Raw genomic sequence first — 21282 nt, forward strand, 5'->3', positions numbered from 1 at the left:
CCAAATAAGAGGTTGGATCCTCGTATCCTCTGTGCTTGAAGTCGGCCCCTATCAACAGGGATCTGTAGAAGAAGCCGGCAGCATTGCATATATTGCGTAATCGCGGGCGCCTCCCCGTGATGCTGCTGCGCCAGCCGCACTGCACTGACAGCGGCTCCTTGTTCACAGCTCCGGACGAATATATATAACATTCGGAAGGCGCTTTCAATAAACACGGTGCGCCCGCAGCCGCTGTCTGTGCGGCACTGCGAATAAGGAGGCGCGGACGCTGTCAGTGTGGTGTGGCTGCATTGCGGAGAGCCGGCAGCCATTACGCAATATATGCAATGCTGCCAGCTTCTCCTACAGGTCCCCGCTGACAGGGACGTGGTGGTGGTGTGCCTGTCAGCCCCTTCATGAATAAATATGACTTCAAACAGAGAGAATACGAGGATCTGACCTCTTATTTGGTAAGAGGTCAGATCAGTTACAACCAACATAAATTAAAACAAATTTGGCAGATATAGAATGGGGCTGGGGAGAGGATTATGGGGGGGCATATTTGGTGGGGGTCTTTTTTTGGGGGTGGCAGGTCCTCTTTAAGAACCAACCTATACTACATAACTGTGGACTGCATGTTTCATTAATGGGTTATTTTAGATTTTTAAGGCCCCTGAATGTATTTATTTTGATACATTTACCAATCATAGAAATAGTAAAACAAACTAAATGCATATGAAAATGTTTATTTGTAGATTAAGATTATAGATAGCAATACAAAAAAAATGACAAAATAATTCACAGCAATAACTTTCATATTACAAATTGTTTCCTACTCCGGCATCTCCACTATACGTGAAGAAAACCATAATTCTTAGTCACAGGGTCCTCGCATTCCTACACTGGATACCACCCCTGAGTGTTTAGTGTGAGGATACTGCATATTGCACATCAGATAAACAGTTCTATTGACTCCCAGTAACAGTGAATCTCCTTATTAAGCATTTACAATCATCTTCCGATCATCAACCTCATAAGGATCTTCCGAGTTACCCCCATTCAAGGTCCTCTGTGTGATCCACGTCTGTAGCTGATGGGGGGTGGAGTGACGGGGGTAAGTCACAAAGAGGAGGCCAGCCTGGCGGTAAATGGTAGATGGGGCGCTCAGATACAGAAGCACTGTGAAGAGAAAAATGTGAAATCTTATTAAAAAGTATGAATCCAGCAATATACAGCCATGGGGGGAGAATTATCATTAGGCGGCTTCTTGGGACAGTTCTATGTCTGTCTGTGGAGCTCTGCTGCTCATCAGATTCATTGAAGTGGCGTTGTCCCTTTAATAAATGTTCTGATACTCTATATGTGTCTGGGATTTTTTGTTTTTTTAAAAAGGCACAAAACACACGCCAGCAGGGTCTGGGGTAACTTTGCGACTTTTTAAAAAAAGGCGCAAGTCTCGAATCTGGCTTTGCACTAGCAGTAGTTCTAGGTTTACGCCAGTGTAGTGAAGAAAACATATAATAAAGAGGAAGAGTATTGAAACGCATATTTGACCTTCACATCCCATCTTGTGCTGTACCACCATAGCATTACATAATAACACACAGACAGTTCACCTCCTTCGCTATATGGGACAATCAAAAATCAAGCATGATAAACCTGGGACAATTGTGATCATTTTATTATATTTGTTATCTATGGCCTCCTTCCTTCTAAGTTCAACTTTTAAACTTATGCTAATGATTCTGAAAGGCTCCTGAGGGTGCGGTCACCCTCATATGGTGCCATATGTTTGTGAGCTTGCGTGAGCATCATCGGACCTTAAATTGACCACTAAAGGTTCACAAAAAATGCAATGATTTTGTTTAAAGGACATCTACCATCAGATTACCTCATTGTACAACCAACCTCCTTAGTACAAATATAAAATATACAAATGAGCAAACCGGTCCGCTGCTATATATTTTATTAATGCCCCCAGGCCGACTGGTTCCAGCTACATAGTGTACAGAGAGCCATTAACGTCACCGTCTCTCTTTGCAAATCTTGCGCTTACTAGCCGGACAGTGCAGATAAAAAACCTATGTGACTGCAAGAGAACAAATCATAACAATGAGCTGCACTACTTGCTAACATGTTAATACTACCTAAGCTATGGCAAGCTTGCCCTGTGTCTAAGTAGTTCATACTGTAACCACTGATTTCCCTGGGAAACTGGATGCAGGCTCTGTATACATGTGCACATTACATATGCATCTCCGAGCCTGCAGCTCTTTATCCAGCGTGTCAAATACCTGCCTGGGTGACTCAATGAATCAATCACACAACTGCATTTTACAAAGCTGCTGTCACAGTACATCATAGGGGAAGACAGATATGTGACAACAGAAAGGACATGTTTCAATCTGTGTGAATCTTAGACTGGCCAAGGTCCACAGAGCAGTCAATGAGCACTTTTTAGTCTGGATTTCTGGGCAGAACGGTCCTCGCCTATGATAGAACAGGCACAAGCAGAAGGAATCTACATCCACACTTTACCGCTACTGAGATCATCTGAAGGATTCTTGGAGAAAATCCCCTGAATGCTTCCATCTGATTGATAGAAGTCTAGCAGAGATGACTAAGAATAAAGTGACTCCATCATCTTCTATTTCTGGATCTTTAGTTGTACCACGCCATGTAAACTGTGACCAATTGCTCTTGAATTGTTATTCATTTAACAACCAGAAACTCCTTGAGTTCTAAATTGACACATTCTCAAACCGTGTCCACTGGTAACCTCTGTAATAAACCAATATAGAAGGGGCTGACACTGAAGACGAGGACAGCATGAAGCAGTATATGAATTACATTGGCCATAATCATCACAAGCGGCACAGCACAATCAATCAAAAATTCAGCCTTAGTGCTATAATGCAAGTGCTATGTAATTTATTTGTAACATTACGAATACCACCACTAGTATTATGAAAAAATGTTCCCCTTTTCTCTTTCTTTAAAAAAAATAAAATAAAAATTCAAAAATCTGCAAATGGCCATATAATTTTACCGTGTGGGCACCATATGCATTTAAATGAGTGGCCTAGTTTCAGCAAATAATTGATATGGTTTGTATTATGAAAAGTTATACAATTTACCAATATATTTTCCTCACTATTTTCTAGATCCATGCTTGCTGTCCTTCTATAGCCCCTTCTAGGCACAGCCAGTTTGTATGTTAAGGCTCAGTCTGTTAGAGCTCAACCACTTCACATAGTTTTATATAGGAGGGTTCTGAATGAGGGCCCTCACCTCAATGCCTCATATGAAGAGACATCCCCCAACTCAATGGAATAGTCTGCTACCAAACATCAGCTCCACATCCAAGCCCCCACCACAGAGATCAAGACTGAATCACCGCCTTGACAATACCCCTATACATTAACCTATATAAATGTTTTGAATTCTAATGTAACTATCTATATTTCATAAAATGGAATATATCCTGCAGCTTTGGACATTAGGCTGAATAGAGAAACACTTTGCTTATTCTGTAAGGGATTTCTGCACAGAAGTCAGTTCATTTAAAATAGAAAATATCGCCTGTATTGAAAACACCATCATCGCCTCTACTACTGACAGCAGATGGTGGCCCACATTTATCAAAAACAGTGCAGTCTTTACCAAGTGCAGTTTGCCTGTGAATGTGCAGAGGAATTGTGGTACATGTTCCTCATGAATCTGGCGTTGCCTGCACTGCTCCAACCGAGTGATCCAACTTTTTTATTTTTTATTTTTAATGCACCTTTAACTTGGAGCCTTCAAAACTGTCAATTACATATCAAAGAGGTCCTAATCTACGTGATTTCAAGCATAGCACTGTCTAACCACATTCTGCTATGACTGCACATAGCACGAGAATAGCAGGTTATCCTTTAATCCCTGTTCCCTTACCAACCCGTAATTCTTAAAGTCTAATAGTCACAGGGACCAAATAATTATTTGTCTGGAGCTGCAATTATAAAATAGATCTGTTATTACTTATATACAAATTCAACTTAAAGAGGACCTGTCATCCCCAAAAAGAACCCCAACAAATATGCCCCCCATCATCCTCTCCCCAGCCCCTTTCTATATCTGCCATTTTTTTTAAATTTCTGTTACGGAAGTTGGTTGTAACCAATCCGACCTCTTACCAAATAAGAGGTTGGATCCTCGTATCCTCTGTGCTTGAAGTCGGCCCCTATCAACAGGGATCTGTAGAAGAAGCCGGCAGCATTGCATATATTGCGTAATCGCGGGCGCCTCCCCGTGATGCTGCTGCGCCAGCCGCACTGCACTGACAGCGGCTCCTTGTTCACAGCTCCGGACGAATATATATAACATTCGGAAGGCGCTTTCAATAAACACGGTGCGCCCGCAGCCGCTGTCTGTGCGGCACTGCGAATAAGGAGGCGCGGACGCTGTCAGTGTGGTGTGGCTGCATTGCGGAGAGCCGGCAGCCATTACGCAATATATGCAATGCTGCCAGCTTCTCCTACAGGTCCCCGCTGACAGGGACGTGGTGGTGGTGTGCCTGTCAGCCCCTTCATGAATAAATATGACTTCAAACAGAGAGAATACGAGGATCTGACCTCTTATTTGGTAAGAGGTCAGATCAGTTACAACCAACATAAATTAAAACAAATTTGGCAGATATAGAATGGGGCTGGGGAGAGGATTATGGGGGGGCATATTTGGTGGGGGTCTTTTTTTGGGGGTGGCAGGTCCTCTTTAAGAACCAACCTATACTACATAACTGTGGACTGCATGTTTCATTAATGGGTTATTTTAGATTTTTAAGGCCCCTGAATGTATTTATTTTGATACATTTACCAATCATAGAAATAGTAAAACAAACTAAATGCATATGAAAATGTTTATTTGTAGATTAAGATTATAGATAGCAATACAAAAAAAATGACAAAATAATTCACAGCAATAACTTTCATATTACAAATTGTTTCCTACTCCGGCATCTCCACTATACGTGAAGAAAACCATAATTCTTAGTCACAGGGTCCTCGCATTCCTACACTGGATACCACCCCTGAGTGTTTAGTGTGAGGATACTGCATATTGCACATCAGATAAACAGTTCTATTGACTCCCAGTAACAGTGAATCTCCTTATTAAGCATTTACAATCATCTTCCGATCATCAACCTCATAAGGATCTTCCGAGTTACCCCCATTCAAGGTCCTCTGTGTGATCCACGTCTGTAGCTGATGGGGGGTGGAGTGACGGGGGTAAGTCACAAAGAGGAGGCCAGCCTGGCGGTAAATGGTAGATGGGGCGCTCAGATACAGAAGCACTGTGAAGAGAAAAATGTGAAATCTTATTAAAAAGTATGAATCCAGCAATATACAGCCATGGGGGGAGAATTATCATTAGGCGGCTTCTTGGGACAGTTCTATGTCTGTCTGTGGAGCTCTGCTGCTCATCAGATTCATTGAAGTGGCGTTGTCCCTTTAATAAATGTTCTGATACTCTATATGTGTCTGGGATTTTTTGTTTTTTTAAAAAGGCACAAAACACACGCCAGCAGGGTCTGGGGTAACTTTGCGACTTTTTAAAAAAAGGCGCAAGTCTCGAATCTGGCTTTGCACTAGCAGTAGTTCTAGGTTTACGCCAGTGTAGTGAAGAAAACATATAATAAAGAGGAAGAGTATTGAAACGCATATTTGACCTTCACATCCCATCTTGTGCTGTACCACCATAGCATTACATAATAACACACAGACAGTTCACCTCCTTCGCTATATGGGACAATCAAAAATCAAGCATGATAAACCTGGGACAATTGTGATCATTTTATTATATTTGTTATCTATGGCCTCCTTCCTTCTAAGTTCAACTTTTAAACTTATGCTAATGATTCTGAAAGGCTCCTGAGGGTGCGGTCACCCTCATATGGTGCCATATGTTTGTGAGCTTGCGTGAGCATCATCGGACCTTAAATTGACCACTAAAGGTTCACAAAAAATGCAATGATTTTGTTTAAAGGACATCTACCATCAGATTACCTCATTGTACAACCAACCTCCTTAGTACAAATATAAAATATACAAATGAGCAAACCGGTCCGCTGCTATATATTTTATTAATGCCCCCAGGCCGACTGGTTCCAGCTACATAGTGTACAGAGAGCCATTAACGTCACCGTCTCTCTTTGCAAATCTTGCGCTTACTAGCCGGACAGTGCAGATAAAAAACCTATGTGACTGCAAGAGAACAAATCATAACAATGAGCTGCACTACTTGCTAACATGTTAATACTACCTAAGCTATGGCAAGCTTGCCCTGTGTCTAAGTAGTTCATACTGTAACCACTGATTTCCCTGGGAAACTGGATGCAGGCTCTGTATACATGTGCACATTACATATGCATCTCCGAGCCTGCAGCTCTTTATCCAGCGTGTCAAATACCTGCCTGGGTGACTCAATGAATCAATCACACAACTGCATTTTACAAAGCTGCTGTCACAGTACATCATAGGGGAAGACAGATATGTGACAACAGAAAGGACATGTTTCAATCTGTGTGAATCTTAGACTGGCCAAGGTCCACAGAGCAGTCAATGAGCACTTTTTAGTCTGGATTTCTGGGCAGAACGGTCCTCGCCTATGATAGAACAGGCACAAGCAGAAGGAATCTACATCCACACTTTACCGCTACTGAGATCATCTGAAGGATTCTTGGAGAAAATCCCCTGAATGCTTCCATCTGATTGATAGAAGTCTAGCAGAGATGACTAAGAATAAAGTGACTCCATCATCTTCTATTTCTGGATCTTTAGTTGTACCACGCCATGTAAACTGTGACCAATTGCTCTTGAATTGTTATTCATTTAACAACCAGAAACTCCTTGAGTTCTAAATTGACACATTCTCAAACCGTGTCCACTGGTAACCTCTGTAATAAACCAATATAGAAGGGGCTGACACTGAAGACGAGGACAGCATGAAGCAGTATATGAATTACATTGGCCATAATCATCACAAGCGGCACAGCACAATCAATCAAAAATTCAGCCTTAGTGCTATAATGCAAGTGCTATGTAATTTATTTGTAACATTACGAATACCACCACTAGTATTATGAAAAAATGTTCCCCTTTTCTCTTTCTTTAAAAAAAATAAAATAAAAATTCAAAAATCTGCAAATGGCCATATAATTTTACCGTGTGGGCACCATATGCATTTAAATGAGTGGCCTAGTTTCAGCAAATAATTGATATGGTTTGTATTATGAAAAGTTATACAATTTACCAATATATTTTCCTCACTATTTTCTAGATCCATGCTTGCTGTCCTTCTATAGCCCCTTCTAGGCACAGCCAGTTTGTATGTTAAGGCTCAGTCTGTTAGAGCTCAACCACTTCACATAGTTTTATATAGGAGGGTTCTGAATGAGGGCCCTCACCTCAATGCCTCATATGAAGAGACATCCCCCAACTCAATGGAATAGTCTGCTACCAAACATCAGCTCCACATCCAAGCCCCCACCACAGAGATCAAGACTGAATCACCGCCTTGACAATACCCCTATACATTAACCTATATAAATGTTTTGAATTCTAATGTAACTATCTATATTTCATAAAATGGAATATATCCTGCAGCTTTGGACATTAGGCTGAATAGAGAAACACTTTGCTTATTCTGTAAGGGATTTCTGCACAGAAGTCAGTTCATTTAAAATAGAAAATATCGCCTGTATTGAAAACACCATCATCGCCTCTACTACTGACAGCAGATGGTGGCCCACATTTATCAAAAACAGTGCAGTCTTTACCAAGTGCAGTTTGCCTGTGAATGTGCAGAGGAATTGTGGTACATGTTCCTCATGAATCTGGCGTTGCCTGCACTGCTCCAACCGAGTGATCCAACTTTTTTATTTTTTATTTTTAATGCACCTTTAACTTGGAGCCTTCAAAACTGTCAATTACATATCAAAGAGGTCCTAATCTACGTGATTTCCTGGCAGACAGTCACTTCACTGAGGCGCCAACATCTGCCCAGAGATCGAGAAACTCAATCACAGGCTCCTATCCATTTTTTCCCATTTATGCCACAACCAGAATGTTTGTCAACCCAGCTAATAATGAAGTCCTCCGTATTAAACATTTTCTCAACTGTAAGAGCACAGCTGTGACCTAAGTGGCACAGTGTACCGGTCCACGTATATATATGTAGACAAAACCATTCAACAACTACAAAGGAGAATCTCGAGTCACATTAGTTCGATTATGACAAATAAGGACACTCCATTTCCAGGCCCGTGAGACCTAGCGGGCCCAAATGAAGGCCTAAATGAAGGGTTTGCCTTTGCGGCATATCTTTAAAACCAATGTACACATAAATATTTTGTTTTCATTGTGTGTGTTATATAGCATTTTTCATCACTTTTTCTGCTCAAGTTAGGGATATAGCTGACTATAGCTTAGGGACATGCTGACATGTGCAATGAAAAGATTGAACGTGACATACTAGTCAGCCGACATGCGCGATGCCTGATCAGCTGGTTGTTAGCGGACTTACACTATCAGCTGAAGAAAAAAGGGTCTCTGACGGAACAGGATTTGCCCACTCCTGGTCTCCGCCACCGACCTATCACATGTAACATTGAGGAGCAGTCCACGCAGACCATTAGTCCTGCATGGCTAAACCCAGTAGTCAATCGTACCACAGCACCTATCACCTTATACTTGTTGGGGGACAACTCTCGATCATCACTTTTATTGGCTAATGGTGAAATCTTTGGGAGCTGCTATATCTTTATGTACTTGGCGGTTTCTCGCCGTGATCAGCATTAGCCCAGAGCCCAGCCCAGACATGTCGTGTGAAGCAGGAAGTGAATCATATCTGATACATAGGGCTATGATAGTGTAGTAGTGTTGTTGATAACCCCAAGTATAGGGCTAGCGTGTAGGTTGACAGTACATAGGGCCAGTCTGCAGCTGTGATCTTATGAACTGTGTGATGATCTGTGCTTTACCAATCAAGCACCACCAATTATCTATCTGATAGCGATATCTACCTAGTCTCCACATTATTTGGCCATCCTGTGTGTGCCGTGCTAATCATGATTTAGAGACATAGATGGCTGGGAGTGCTGTTTCATAGCACCTGTCTATGGGAGATCACAGAGACGAACAGTGTGATCACGAAATCACGTATATAGTACGGTCATAAGACTGTCTCATACATAATACACTCACACACTGTCCTTGTCCCTGCTACAATTAGTACCACTGTACACTAGAACAGAGTTCAGCCGACGAGACTGAGTCTGCATATTACACTGTTTTAAAACACATCCCTTCTAAGCACTATAGCAATGCAACTCTTTTCTGTATTGCTTTTAATATTTACTAAAGAAAAGTGAAGTTTGAATATACTTGTTGGGTCCGGATATGGTAAGTTTTGTCTGCCAATGGCAGTTTTTTTGCCATTTTGAAAAATATAAAAAAATTCAATAAAAAGTTATCAAACAATCATACAGTTCTAAAAATGATAGCATTGAAAACATAATCAAAAGTAGCAAAAAATTACACCACCCACAGCTCCTACACCAAAGTATGAAAAAGTTATTAGATGGCAAAATAAAAAAAAATATTTATTTACAGGAGGTAAATTTTGTGAATGTAAGAAAACATAAAACCTATACAAATTTGTTATCCCCCGACCCAAAGAATAAAGTAGACGTGTCATTTAGGGCGCACATTGAAAACCATAAAATCCAAGCCCACAAGAAAATGGCACAAATGCGTTTTTTCACCATTTTCCCTGCATTTGGAATTTTTCCTGCTTCTCAGTACACCGCGTATTAACTACCATCACTATGAAGTGCAATTTGTTCCACAGAAAACAAGCCCTCACAGAGCTCTTTACGTGTAAAAATAAAAAAAAGTTATAGATTTTTGAAGGTGGGCAGTGAAAAATGGAAATGAAAATAAAAACAAAAAGGGCCAGGTCGTTAAGGGGTTAAAAAAATGTGGGCCTCGATTTTTAGAAAACTCCAAAGAGCTCCAGACTATTGGCGTCTATGGGCATGTGGATGATCTAGAACATATGACTAATTTCTGTTACTAAAGCTCAGATAATCATGGGGGGGGGGGGACAGGTAGAAAAGAAAATGTAAACAAATGAGAATAAAAGGGATGTATTTTGTCTTTAGAATTGCAGACACGAGAAGTGCTGTGCAATGGGTGACGCCAAGCTCCCCCTGCTGTACTTACCTGTCATTGCGGGTGCTTTCTTTCTTAGCTCTCTCTTCCAACCAAGACTCTACATGACACGGTGGAATCTGCTTCCGTTGTTCTTCTTTCAGTCTTCTCTCTGCTATATGAAAGAAATAAGCATTATGTCTACATAAAACTCATTGTCTTTTTATATGAGTTACTCATGATCCAATGACGTCCTTATGGGAGACCATATACATTGAACAATCCTATGACTCATATTTCTGAATAGGTCACCAGCGCCTACAGAACGTGCAGTGTATACTAAGAGCGGTAAAAGAGCTATATTTCCAAGGTACCACCTCTTCTATGTGACTGAAAAATCTTTATACGCTCTTCCATTTTTTATAACACACGTGTAATTATAACCTCAAGCACGGAAAAAAAAGCTCCGCTCCCCTTACATCATAATTAAAAATACATAAGGCTAATAAATCATGAATACGGTAGCGTCTTTCTTTCTAATTTATACACAAGTAGTTAGTAGATTTTGCATAATGTTTACAAAGCAGTTAATGACTTTAATATAACACGGGAATTGTCTGAAATGGGGAGAAGACAAATGTCAATTACTCTCCATAGGAATCACACTGGCCAAGTAGGACTGAAGTACAAATAACAATGTCATACAAAGGCCATTCCAAGCCCATTCAAGTATCACTGTGTAATATCGCCAATGTTTGTTTATGATCATTGATTATAGTAATTGGTTATAATTGGTCCTGAAGCTCCTCAACCGGATGAGAAGACGATCTTTCTGAATCTGCCCCCCTCACCCCAATGGAGCAAAACATATAATAAAACTCTTTGGCATAAACCACGATACCATTCCATTGGAGATCCAAACAACCACCAATTATGCTAAATTTCAGAAGGAATGATCACCATGGCTGGATATCTTGACCCCCCCCCCCCAAAAAATACATTTTCGCCTAAACACCTTGGCTTATTATTGAAACAGAACTTGTAAAACTATCTGTTGAATGCGAAGCCTTCATGCCCAAGGACCTCCTCAGGATCGTGTTCCCTGTATATTTTCTATATTTCCCCTTGCATTTATGTACGCTATTACCCCTTTTCTGTTCATGTGCTTAGACCTCTGTTAAGAAGGTGTCTGACAATGTTTTTGCTATCTTTTTTAAAAATGTAACTGGTTCACACCAGTGCTCTGCAGGTGTTAACTATGCCTCAGGTAACAGCCCAGGAAAGCTGTAATCATAGCAGCAGGACTGTGAAAAAATTGGAACAGAATTTATGGACTTTATAGGCTATAGGATTTAGTCGCTTGAAGAAGCCAAAATTCTGAAACCTGTTGTCATAATAATAATGCTACCAAGTTATGACTGAGAAGCTTTCTGTAAGACTATGCCCTTTAAAGGAGACCGGTCACCTGAATTTTACCCCTCACACCAGTAATAACTTCTAGTAAAGGGTTAAAAGTCCTCCCTATATCACCTAAAATTACCTATTACTGAGGCACTGCACATTAACTACAGATGTTTTTCTGATATCCAAATGAGTAGCCAAAGAGTCAATTTCTGAATAGAAGAGTCATGTTTTCTACAGGCTGCCAGTGAACCACGCCTACTTATTTTTATTGACAGCTCACTGTCTTCTTATCTCCACCTTACACATGTAAAGATTCAATGGTAATATAACAGTTTACACATGGGAACAAGTAGGACTACACTATAGATATTTTTGGAGCAGAAATATACTATCACACGTTTTAGGTGCAATTTTTTTAATGCAGTTATTGTGGACATAACTAGAACTGGATTTTTGTTTTAATTTTTTTTTAAATCTACTCCCTTTACGCCCTACACTACTTGTTTTGACTTCCAACACTGCATGAAAATGTCGAATGTGAAATTGCAGCAGACCTTCTATCACATTCCAAAGGGTGATGAAAGCCTGTAACATGAATGGACCTGCTGTGGATACAGAACCTGTACTGCTGTTGATGTTATACTAGGTTTCTTGTATTTAACAGCAAGTGGATGACATTTCTGAAAGAATCATAAACCTTTGCTGGTACCATAAAACACAGCACTTGTTTAACATGCTGATTTAGTGCAGAACATTTTAGTGCAGTATATCCTTTGTGGACATACATACGCCAGGTAGTATTTCATGTAATAGCCATGGCAATTCCTATTACATGAAAATCACATGATTATTGGATAAATGGAAATTACTAAATCATAGCAGACCCTTTTCAACACTGCTATGCACTTCAGAATACTGTATTCTCTCTATAACTACAGCTATTAAAAATTGTCCAATAAAATCATTTAAAAATATACTAAATTCAAATACATTAGCCTCCCCCTGTAATATGAATAGAGAAGCCACGGGTAGCCAGCCATCTACCATGGAGTGGCAACTACAGGACAAATACAGCATTACATGCAGCCAATCAGGTGAGGAGCTGACCTTGTACTGCAATGACGGTTTGTGTCTGCCAGAACGGATGCTGTTCATACGAATCACTGACCAAAATACTGAAGTGTGAATAAAGCTGCAGGCAGAGTATTAGAGATGCGTCTCCCGACTGCTCTTCTGTCCTGGTTTTTTTGCACAATTTTAAAAGTCGGCAGTTTTGTTAAGATTTTATGGCAAAGCAAAAATGTGACAAATCCACAGCCTTATGTACAATTAGGTCTGTAAAATTTTGGATACCGTCAATAAATGTATTTATTTTTTTTTTAAATATTTAAGTTATGGCTATTGGACATTGACATAAATTCCAGACTTTCAGCTTTTATTTGAGCATAAATTGAAGGGTTTAAGAGTTTCAACTTCTGTGCAGCTCTGTTTTTAAAGGGCCCAAGTGTAATTGAACAATTGACCAGGCTGTTTCATGGACAGTTCCCTCATTATGTCATTCTCAATTAAGCAGCTTAAAGGTCTGGAGTAGATTTGAGACGCTTGCATTTGATAAATTTTGCTGGGAAGAAAACATGCGGCCAAGGGATTTCTCCAGCAGGTGAAACAAGCCATCCTAAAGCTACATTGACAAGCTCGTACACAGGCTACGGCCGGTTGAGCACACATTGGTGCACGGGAGAGGAGGAGGGGTTCACCCCTCCTCTCTCAATAGCAAATAGAGCCACATGGCCGTTCTTACGGCCAAAGAGAGACAACACTCTTTCTTCTTTTGTGGCCACAGCACTCATTGGGGCAGATTTATCAAGCTGTCTGAAAGTCAGAATATTTCTAGTTGCCCATGGCAACCGATCACAGCTCAGCTTTCATTTTACCAGTGCTCATGAATATTTTAAAGGGGAGCTGTGATTGGTTGCCATGGGCAACTAGAAGTATTGTGACTTTCAGACAGCTTGATAAATCTGCCCAAATGTGTTCACCGTACCGTGCACGGCGCCTATTGCCGTCTATAGGGATGTATATACGTCTACACAACGGCAGTGTGAATGGGGCCTAAGGCTGCATTCACACTACAACAAGGGACACATATATACGGCCGATGTATATACGGCCGATATACGTCCCCCATAGACGGCAATGGGCGCACGGCGCCCTACCGCTCCGTACCCCATGAAAAAATAGAACATGTCCTATTTTTTCAGGGCATACGGCGCCGTGTGCCATGTATCCCTATAGAGTGGGGCGGGGGTGAGCAGCGCTCTCCCACTCCTCCACTTCCCGCGCCGCCGTGTGCCGTAGCACGTTGGGCAACAGTAGTGTGAATCCAGCCTAAGGCTGTGAAAACAAAAAAAAAAAAAAACATTAGAGAAATTGCTACAATATTAGGAGTGGCAGAATCTACAGTTTGCTACATCTGGAGATTGCAGAAAACACTGGTGAACTCATCAATGTAAAAAGACCTGGACGCCCATGGAAGATAGTGGTGGATGATCGCAGAATAATTTCCATAGTGAAGAGAAACCCCTTAATCCCTTAAGGGAGCATCCTTTTTTTGTGAGTTTTTCTCTCCACCTTCAAAAAGCTATAACTTTTTAATTTCTCCATGTACAGAGCTGTGTGAGGGCTTATTTCTGCCTAACAAATTGTACTTCTTAATGATTTTATTGATCATTACATGCCCTGTACTGGGAAGCAAATGGCAAATGCAGCAAAATTGGCAAAAAATGTGTGCACCAAATGACGTCATTGCGAGTGACTGTCAAAAGAAAGATGGCAGTACCCATGAGAGACCATTATTTAAATGCCACCTGCGCCAATCAAAGGGTTAACACCCATGATCGGTGCTAGCACCAATCGGAGGTGTTAGATGCAATATGCTACATGAGTGCTGACTCTCACAACTACCGGGCGGCCAGACACGCTCACCTGACCGCTGTCCCAGTGCTGTATCAGGCACTGGGACATAGTGCATGTTTGCTTACAGGGGCATGGCACAGATGGACCTTGGCGCTGGACACCGAGGTAGCCAGACAAGGTAAGTACACGTTTATTTTTTTTGTGCAGCCCCCCCCTTCAACTAGCAATTTTTTCTTACTCTCGAACAACCCCTTTAACAACAGCCAACCAAGTGAACAAGACTCTCCAGGATGTAGGAATATCAATATCCAAACCTTCCATAAAGAAAAGAGAAGCAAATACAGAGGGTTTCCTGCACAGTGCAAGCCACACATAAGCCGAAGGAATAAAAAGGCTAGATTGTACTTTTAAAATCTAACATCTATAAAAAACGACAACAGTTCTGAAAGAATATTCTTTGGAGAGATGAAACCAAGATCGACCTCTACCAGAATAATGGAAGGAAAGAAAGTATGACGAAGGTGTGGTACAGCTCATGATCGAAAGCATAGTGTGTTTACTTGTGTATGCGTGTTTATTGATGATGTTAGACAGGACACAGGCAGCCGGATGAAATCTGAGCTATTCAGGGGCGTACTGTGTGCTCAGATCCAGCCAAATGCAGCTAAATGATTGGATGTCATTTCACAATACAGATGGACAATGACCCAAAACATTAAGCCAAAGCAACCCAGGAGTTTATGAAAGCAAAGACGTAAAAATATTCTTGAGTGTCCTGGCAGAGGAATTATTACGGTATGTCTGCGAGTTCAAAATTTCATTGCCAACAAAAGGTTTTCTAAGTAATAGAATTAGTATTCATATTTTATTTCCAATTATTTAATTTGTCCAGTTACTTTTGCGTGCTGGAAATTAAGGGATTGGGTTTAAAAATGCTTTAGTTCATCACATTTATATGCAATCACTTTGTTCAATTCACTGAATTAAAGCTAAAAGTCGGAACTTCAACTGCATCTGAATTGCTTTGTTTAAAATTCATTGTGATAATGTACAGAACCAAAATGACAAAAAGGTCTCCGTCCAAATATTTTTGGACCTAACCGTTGTTCAATAAAAATTCAATATTCTACTTAATGAAATTTATAACCACAAAATATAAGAAAAAGATATTTATGTTTGAGAGGATTTGTCCAAGTTTTCATTTGGTGCCACAAGGTCAGCAAAGTATAGCTTGATATGTTTTTGTACAGTATTGTTCACACCTTGGGAAAACATACATTGTGAATGATCAAAATGTAACTAAGAACCTCGAGTTTGTTATATAATTAGCCTAGCGGCAGTAGATCATTGTGTGATGTGTGGATGTGCGGTCCAGTTCTTTTTCTCTCCTCATGTTGGTTTAGTATATTCTATCCCTTCATTTATTTTGTTTTTTGCCTGGTACCAGCACTCCGCCCCATTCGACTCAGGTGCTTTTAAATTAGCAGGAGACTGCATATAGGGGCCGTCTACTTCTTCTCAGCTTGTGCTTGAGACTACATGGAACAGTGAGTATTCAACACCTGTTCACACATGGTGAGCCTTTTTCCTGTTCACATGGTGCTGTATTGCATGGCATCCGCTGCTTCTGTCGTGTAGTGTTGGTGGGGACCCGGGCTTGGAGCCATGGGGGCTGTCTGCCAGTACGGGTGCTGGTGGGCAACCAGGTCTTGTTCCCTGCCGGCGCTGTGCTGCAGCGGTGGTGGACGCCATGTGATGCCGCACACTACAGCGTAGGGACCCACCAAAAAGAGGTCACCTTGAAGTGGTTGGTGGGCTTATACAATTTGATCAAAATGTAACTAAGAACCTCGACTTTGTTATATAATTAGCCTAGCGGCAGTAGATCATTGTATGATGTGTGGTCCAGTTCTTTTTCTCTCCTCATGTTGGATTTGATACATTGTGAATGAATTTCCTAAAGGGATTTTCCTTTATCTATAGCAGTAATTATTATGTAATCATAATGTACACTGCACTTCTGTGCTACTCTGGGGCAAACGGGATGACAGGCACCCACTTTCCTACTTTCAGTCTGAAACAGGGTGATCTCACCATTTATGTACAAGTAAAAGAGAAAGGTACAGCACACTCCAAACGACTAAATTCTATTTTAATTTTCACAGATCTCATTGAAAAAACTAAAGTGTAGCAGGAGGTTGGACAGCAGAGTTGGAGAGATTCTCCTGCACTCTGGGTAGTACAGCTGCTGAGACAATATGATTCCCAGAAAAGTATTGTGCATAGATCCTAAAAATTAAAAAGATCTGTGTGTAATAATTTTCAGGGCATATATTTAACTACCTTATCTGGTTGTTTTATATGGATAACCCCTCAGTATTACTCCCTTTCATAAAAAAAAGAGTTACTAAGGGAATGTCTGAAAGGAAAAACAGATTATTAATACATGTTCTGGTATGAATGCAATACCAACCTTCTACCCGAGCTTTTAAACCATCCATCTCTTCAGCAGTCATATGCGAAAAACGGCAGGAAGGACCAAAGTCGCACTGACCTGAGCAATCAAAAAAAAAAAGAATCATATATTTCAATAACTAATACAGGAGTAAAAGATATACAGATGGTCCCCTACTTAAGGACACCCGACTTACAGACAACCCATAGTTACAGACAGGCCCCTCTGACCTCTGGTGGAGCTTTCTGAATGCTTTACTATAGTCCCAGATTTCAATAATCCGCTGTAAGGTGTCTGTAATGAAGCTTCATTGATAATCCTTGGTCCCATTACACCAAAAAATGTTTAAACTCCAATTGTCACTTTGGCCAAAATTTTTTTTTGTCTGGATCTACAATTATAAAATATACAGTTTCAACTTACATACAAATTCAACTTAAGAACAAATCTCCGGACCCTATCTTGTACGTAACCCAGGGACTGCCTGTACAATGGAAGCAGATAACAAATCTGTGTCAAAATCCTCTCCCTCACACCATTACAAAGTGGGGAGGGAGCCACGTGAAATAAAGCTTTATAATGTTGTAGCAGTATTCAGTTCGCTCACAAAGGCATTTTTGAAATCAGCACAGCGTAGACTATTGGAGCCTGTCGCCAGATAAAAATGACATTCCTGATGACCAAGTAAGTTTGCTTAAAGTGAAACCTTCGGAAGTTGAGTGTCACTTCATACCGATACTGACTTAGCATTCTAGTTTTATGATATTCATGTATTCATAATGTTGCATAATCTTGTTGGTTCTGATATGTGATGCCAAATTGCTGGTCATCATAGGACTTATTTCTTCTAGTGAAATAATACATCTATGGCACCCAGTCACGGTGTGGTGAGCACATACTGTCTCACCGTGACGGAGCTCAGATAAATATAGGACATTCCCTATATTTTCCCATATTACAGTGCCATCTCCTAGTCTTTCTATGGAGGGCTGAGGAGCGTGCACCCCTCCTCTCTCCTGCACCTGACTGGATCCTCTAATGGGCCGTAAATCCATTCCTGTGCTTGAGGCCTTAGTTACAGTTCATTAAAAAAAAAGTTCCAGAGGGACCAACCCCTAAACTTGGCTGTAGTGGAACGCGGAAATGAGCAGAGACCCAAGAGCGCTTAATGCACCCTTGATATGATTGATGTCAGCAATACTGGTATAAGTGTGAGTGTGATTTGAGTACAAGAGCCCAGAACTTGTCAGTTTATTGTTTTGGATCTTGTGGGGTCTTTTTGAGCATGATTCTATTTGGGTCATCTACTCATCTTTGTGTCTATGCACCATTTACTACAGTAAAGTACATTGTAAAGTACCGTATTTTTCGGCCTATAAGGCGCACTGGAGTATAAGGCGCACTTCTAATAAATGCCTGCTATGACATGTAGGTTCATATATAAGGCGCACTGGAGTATAAGGCGCAGGATCAAATGCAGTACCTAAAAATGACCAGCAGGTGACAGACCTGTGCACAGTTCAAGCAGCTACACTTCCCGGGAAACTTGTCTTCAGCGTGTCAGAGAGCTCCGATCTCAGAGGTTTGGGCTGCTGGGGGTTAATGCAGGGTGATGCAGGGGTTAAGCGGTCTCCCTCTGCCCCTTCTCCTTCTCTCCTCAGCCAGGGTGTTATTCCTGTGGGGTTCCCTGTGGCTCCTTCTCTTTCCCCTGTTACAGGGCTGTCAGGTATGGGGGATTGTTTACTGATGATGATGATGATGATGATGATTGCCTCGTGGTCGGCACTATGGCAGCTCCGGTCTCTCCGTGCTAGGGGAGGGCAGGATGGGCACAGTGTTAGTTGTGGTGCCAGGGCACTTCAGGAGCTAGGGACCCTGTGTACTGTGTGGGAAGGTGCAGGCAATTTCTGGGGATGGAGCTATTAAACACTGGTAAATGTACAGTCCATCTTGTCTGTAGTACATTTCTGTATAAGTTCATATATAAGGCGCACCGGCCTATAAGGCGCACCTTCGATTTCTGAGAAAATTAAAGGATTTTTGGTGCGCCTTATAGGCCGAAACATACGGTACATGTAAAGAGATCAACAAGAGTCCAAAAAGAAATAGCTGTTCTGTTGACTACAAGAATTGTAGAGGTCTCCCAGGGCAAAATATAACATCTATATACAAAGAGAGGAAAAAAACATCCCCTGAAAAATGGCCCTATTAATTTTTTGTGGAAACAAGATAATTAGTTTAGTCCATGCTCACATCTGTACCTAATGAAGCCTCCTCTGCAGATTACATAAAAAAAAAAAAATTATACACACCATTCCAAAAACCCTACAGTCCGTGCTATAGTTTGATGGCGTCAAATGATACCATCCATTATCCATCATGGAGCAGTTTTTCAAACACATACCCCAGAGAGCTTTAAAAGCTGCATATCTTTCAGAAAATTAAAGCATCCAAATTCCCAATCCTAAACTGCCCTACAACTGTTGTCATCTACACATGGTCAGCCAGTCCCTCTGAAATCAGTGAGTGAGGGAGACATTTAACTAAGTTGAATGTTTCCCTTAAAGCAAAGCTGGAAAAATGCAGAAAAAAAACATGCAACAAAAATAGAAACTTACTAATACTGTGTGCTATTAGGTGACAAAAAGCTGAAAAACGTAAGTGGTCAATGCTATCATGTCTTTCATTACCTTTACTGATATTATGTAAAACACCCACCTGTCTGAAGGAAGCGTCGGCATAGTTTCTTAGATTCTTCTTCTGAAAGTATCTCTGAAGCATCTGATATAAAGAGAGAGAAAATACAAAGGTAAGAGAGGGTTCACAATTACCTACAATAATCCATACAATGCAACTGGATAATAGTATATAAATGTGTGAAGTGAAGTCTGAAAAATTACATAAACCCTGTAGAAAAGATGAAATTAACAAACTGTAGTTGCAGAAGGCCACTCCCTTTACACAGGTCTGCACAGTACTGCATTACACACACACTCGGGAGTCTACAAGCAGAAAAGGTCCACAGCAAAGTATCTTTTAACACTAAACTGCAGCAAAATATACAAAGATCCATGAAGATCGTGCGCCCGATATCCTGCAGGTATCGCTTCCCCGATCAAGTCCGCCAGAGTTCACCTTCTTCTTCATGGTGCATTTAAGTGCTTGGCTTGCGACACACATGCGGCACCATACGGTTCCGTAGCCCGTAGAAAGATAGGACATGCCCTATCTCTCACCGGAATACGCCACCGTGCGCTGTTTATTCCTGTGGAGAGGCACTGCTCCTCTCCCGGGACCGTCGTGTGCCCGCTGTGTTACGGTACGGCAGGCACACGTTAAGGTGAATGTAGCCTAAGGGTGCGTGCACACATGGCAGTAACCCATGCATTTTCAAAAACATAAGAACAGCTGAGAAGGGGAGATTTGCCTGTTTACATCGATGTAAATGTCTGTTAACGCTATGGTAGCGTATGTTGCAAACACGTTAACAAATGTGTAATCAGGCAAATCTCTTCTCAGTGGTTCTGATACGTTCAAAAACGCATGCGTTACCCCCAAGTGTGAAACATAACCAAAGCGCTATGTGTGAACGCATCCTGAGGGCGCGTTCACACGTTCCACTAACGTCGCGTTATCAACGCATGCGATTGATAACACTATCGTATGCGTTTCTCTGGAAACGCAAATGTGATCGGCCCGAGGCCCGCCCCCTGTGCGCTAGTGTCACGTTAAAGCAAAGCAACGCTAGTGGAACGTGTGAACACGCCCTGAGTGTTTGTTTTTGGAAAAATACAGTGCATGCCTGACAAGTCAGAAAAACATGCTTGAAAAAAAGCTCATGTGTGCCAGACCTCTGCTGACTGGGCAGCTCCAAGCTCTGAATATAATTTATACAAGATATGGGTGTTGTGAGGAGGTCAGTCCTGTGTGTTGCACACATAGTCACATGACTGGGGGGCTTCAGCTTGTCTCTGCACTAGGTACACTACACGCAGCAGGTACCGCATCTCACCTCTGAACAGGTCGTACCAGGCCTTCTTGCTCCTCTGGTGTTGGACCCCGTTCAGATGTTTCTTGCGGTTGTGTAGATTGTCCTGGAAGGAGCGGTCACAGTAATCACAGAAGTAACGCCGGCCCATAGCGAGGAAGTCGTCCTAGTCCCCGAGAGCTCCAGCCTTAGTCAGCTCCACTCCCTGCAGACAGGGGTCGCTGCACTACCTTACAGCAGCGTTACATTACAGGCTCATTTTATCATTATCCCCCAAAAGATCTGCTTTTAGTTACCGCTATTCATGTTTGTGTTAAATAAAGATTAATATGTTCAATAAAGAAACTCCC

General features: G+C 41.4%; 1 protein-coding gene across 2 annotated transcripts; it reads right to left on the minus strand.

Annotated features, from left to right (window-relative positions):
- Window positions 1–4858: 4858 nt before the first annotated feature.
- Window positions 4859–21272, minus strand: ZMAT5 (zinc finger matrin-type 5). Of its 2 annotated transcripts, none has more exons than XM_072148639.1 (5): window positions 20957–21272; window positions 19663–19725; window positions 16963–17043; window positions 10242–10341; window positions 4859–5311 (listed from the first exon to the last, which is right to left on the minus strand). In XM_072148639.1, exons 1-5 carry the CDS (start codon window positions 21081–21083, stop codon window positions 5182–5184), a joined length of 501 nt encoding a protein of 166 aa, XP_072004740.1. In that variant the 5' UTR covers window positions 21084–21272; the 3' UTR covers window positions 4859–5181. The 2 variants fall into 2 exon arrangements, with proteins under 2 accessions (XP_072004740.1, XP_072004730.1); XM_072148629.1 differs by having other exon boundaries at window positions 10242–10344; window positions 20957–21270.
- Between the last annotated feature and the right edge of the window lie 10 nt (window positions 21273–21282).

Source organism: Engystomops pustulosus, chromosome 1 (assembly GCF_040894005.1).
Source record: "Engystomops pustulosus chromosome 1, aEngPut4.maternal, whole genome shotgun sequence".
Lineage (NCBI taxonomy): Eukaryota > Metazoa > Chordata > Amphibia > Anura > Leptodactylidae > Engystomops > Engystomops pustulosus.

Excerpts from the sequence above, each read along its gene's own strand:
- ZMAT5 (XM_072148629.1), bottom strand. The coding sequence starts at position 21,083 with ATGGGCCGGCGTTACTTCTGTGATTACTGTGACCGCTCCTTCCAGGAC. Across the intron at positions 19,726-20,956 it reads CTGGTACGACCTGTTCAGAG|ATGCTTCAGAGATACTTTCA; the intron begins GTGAGATGCGGT and ends TCTTTATATCAG. Across the intron at positions 17,044-19,662 it reads CCGACGCTTCCTTCAGACAG|GTCAGTGCGACTTTGGTCCT; the intron begins GTGGGTGTTTTA and ends TTGATTGCTCAG.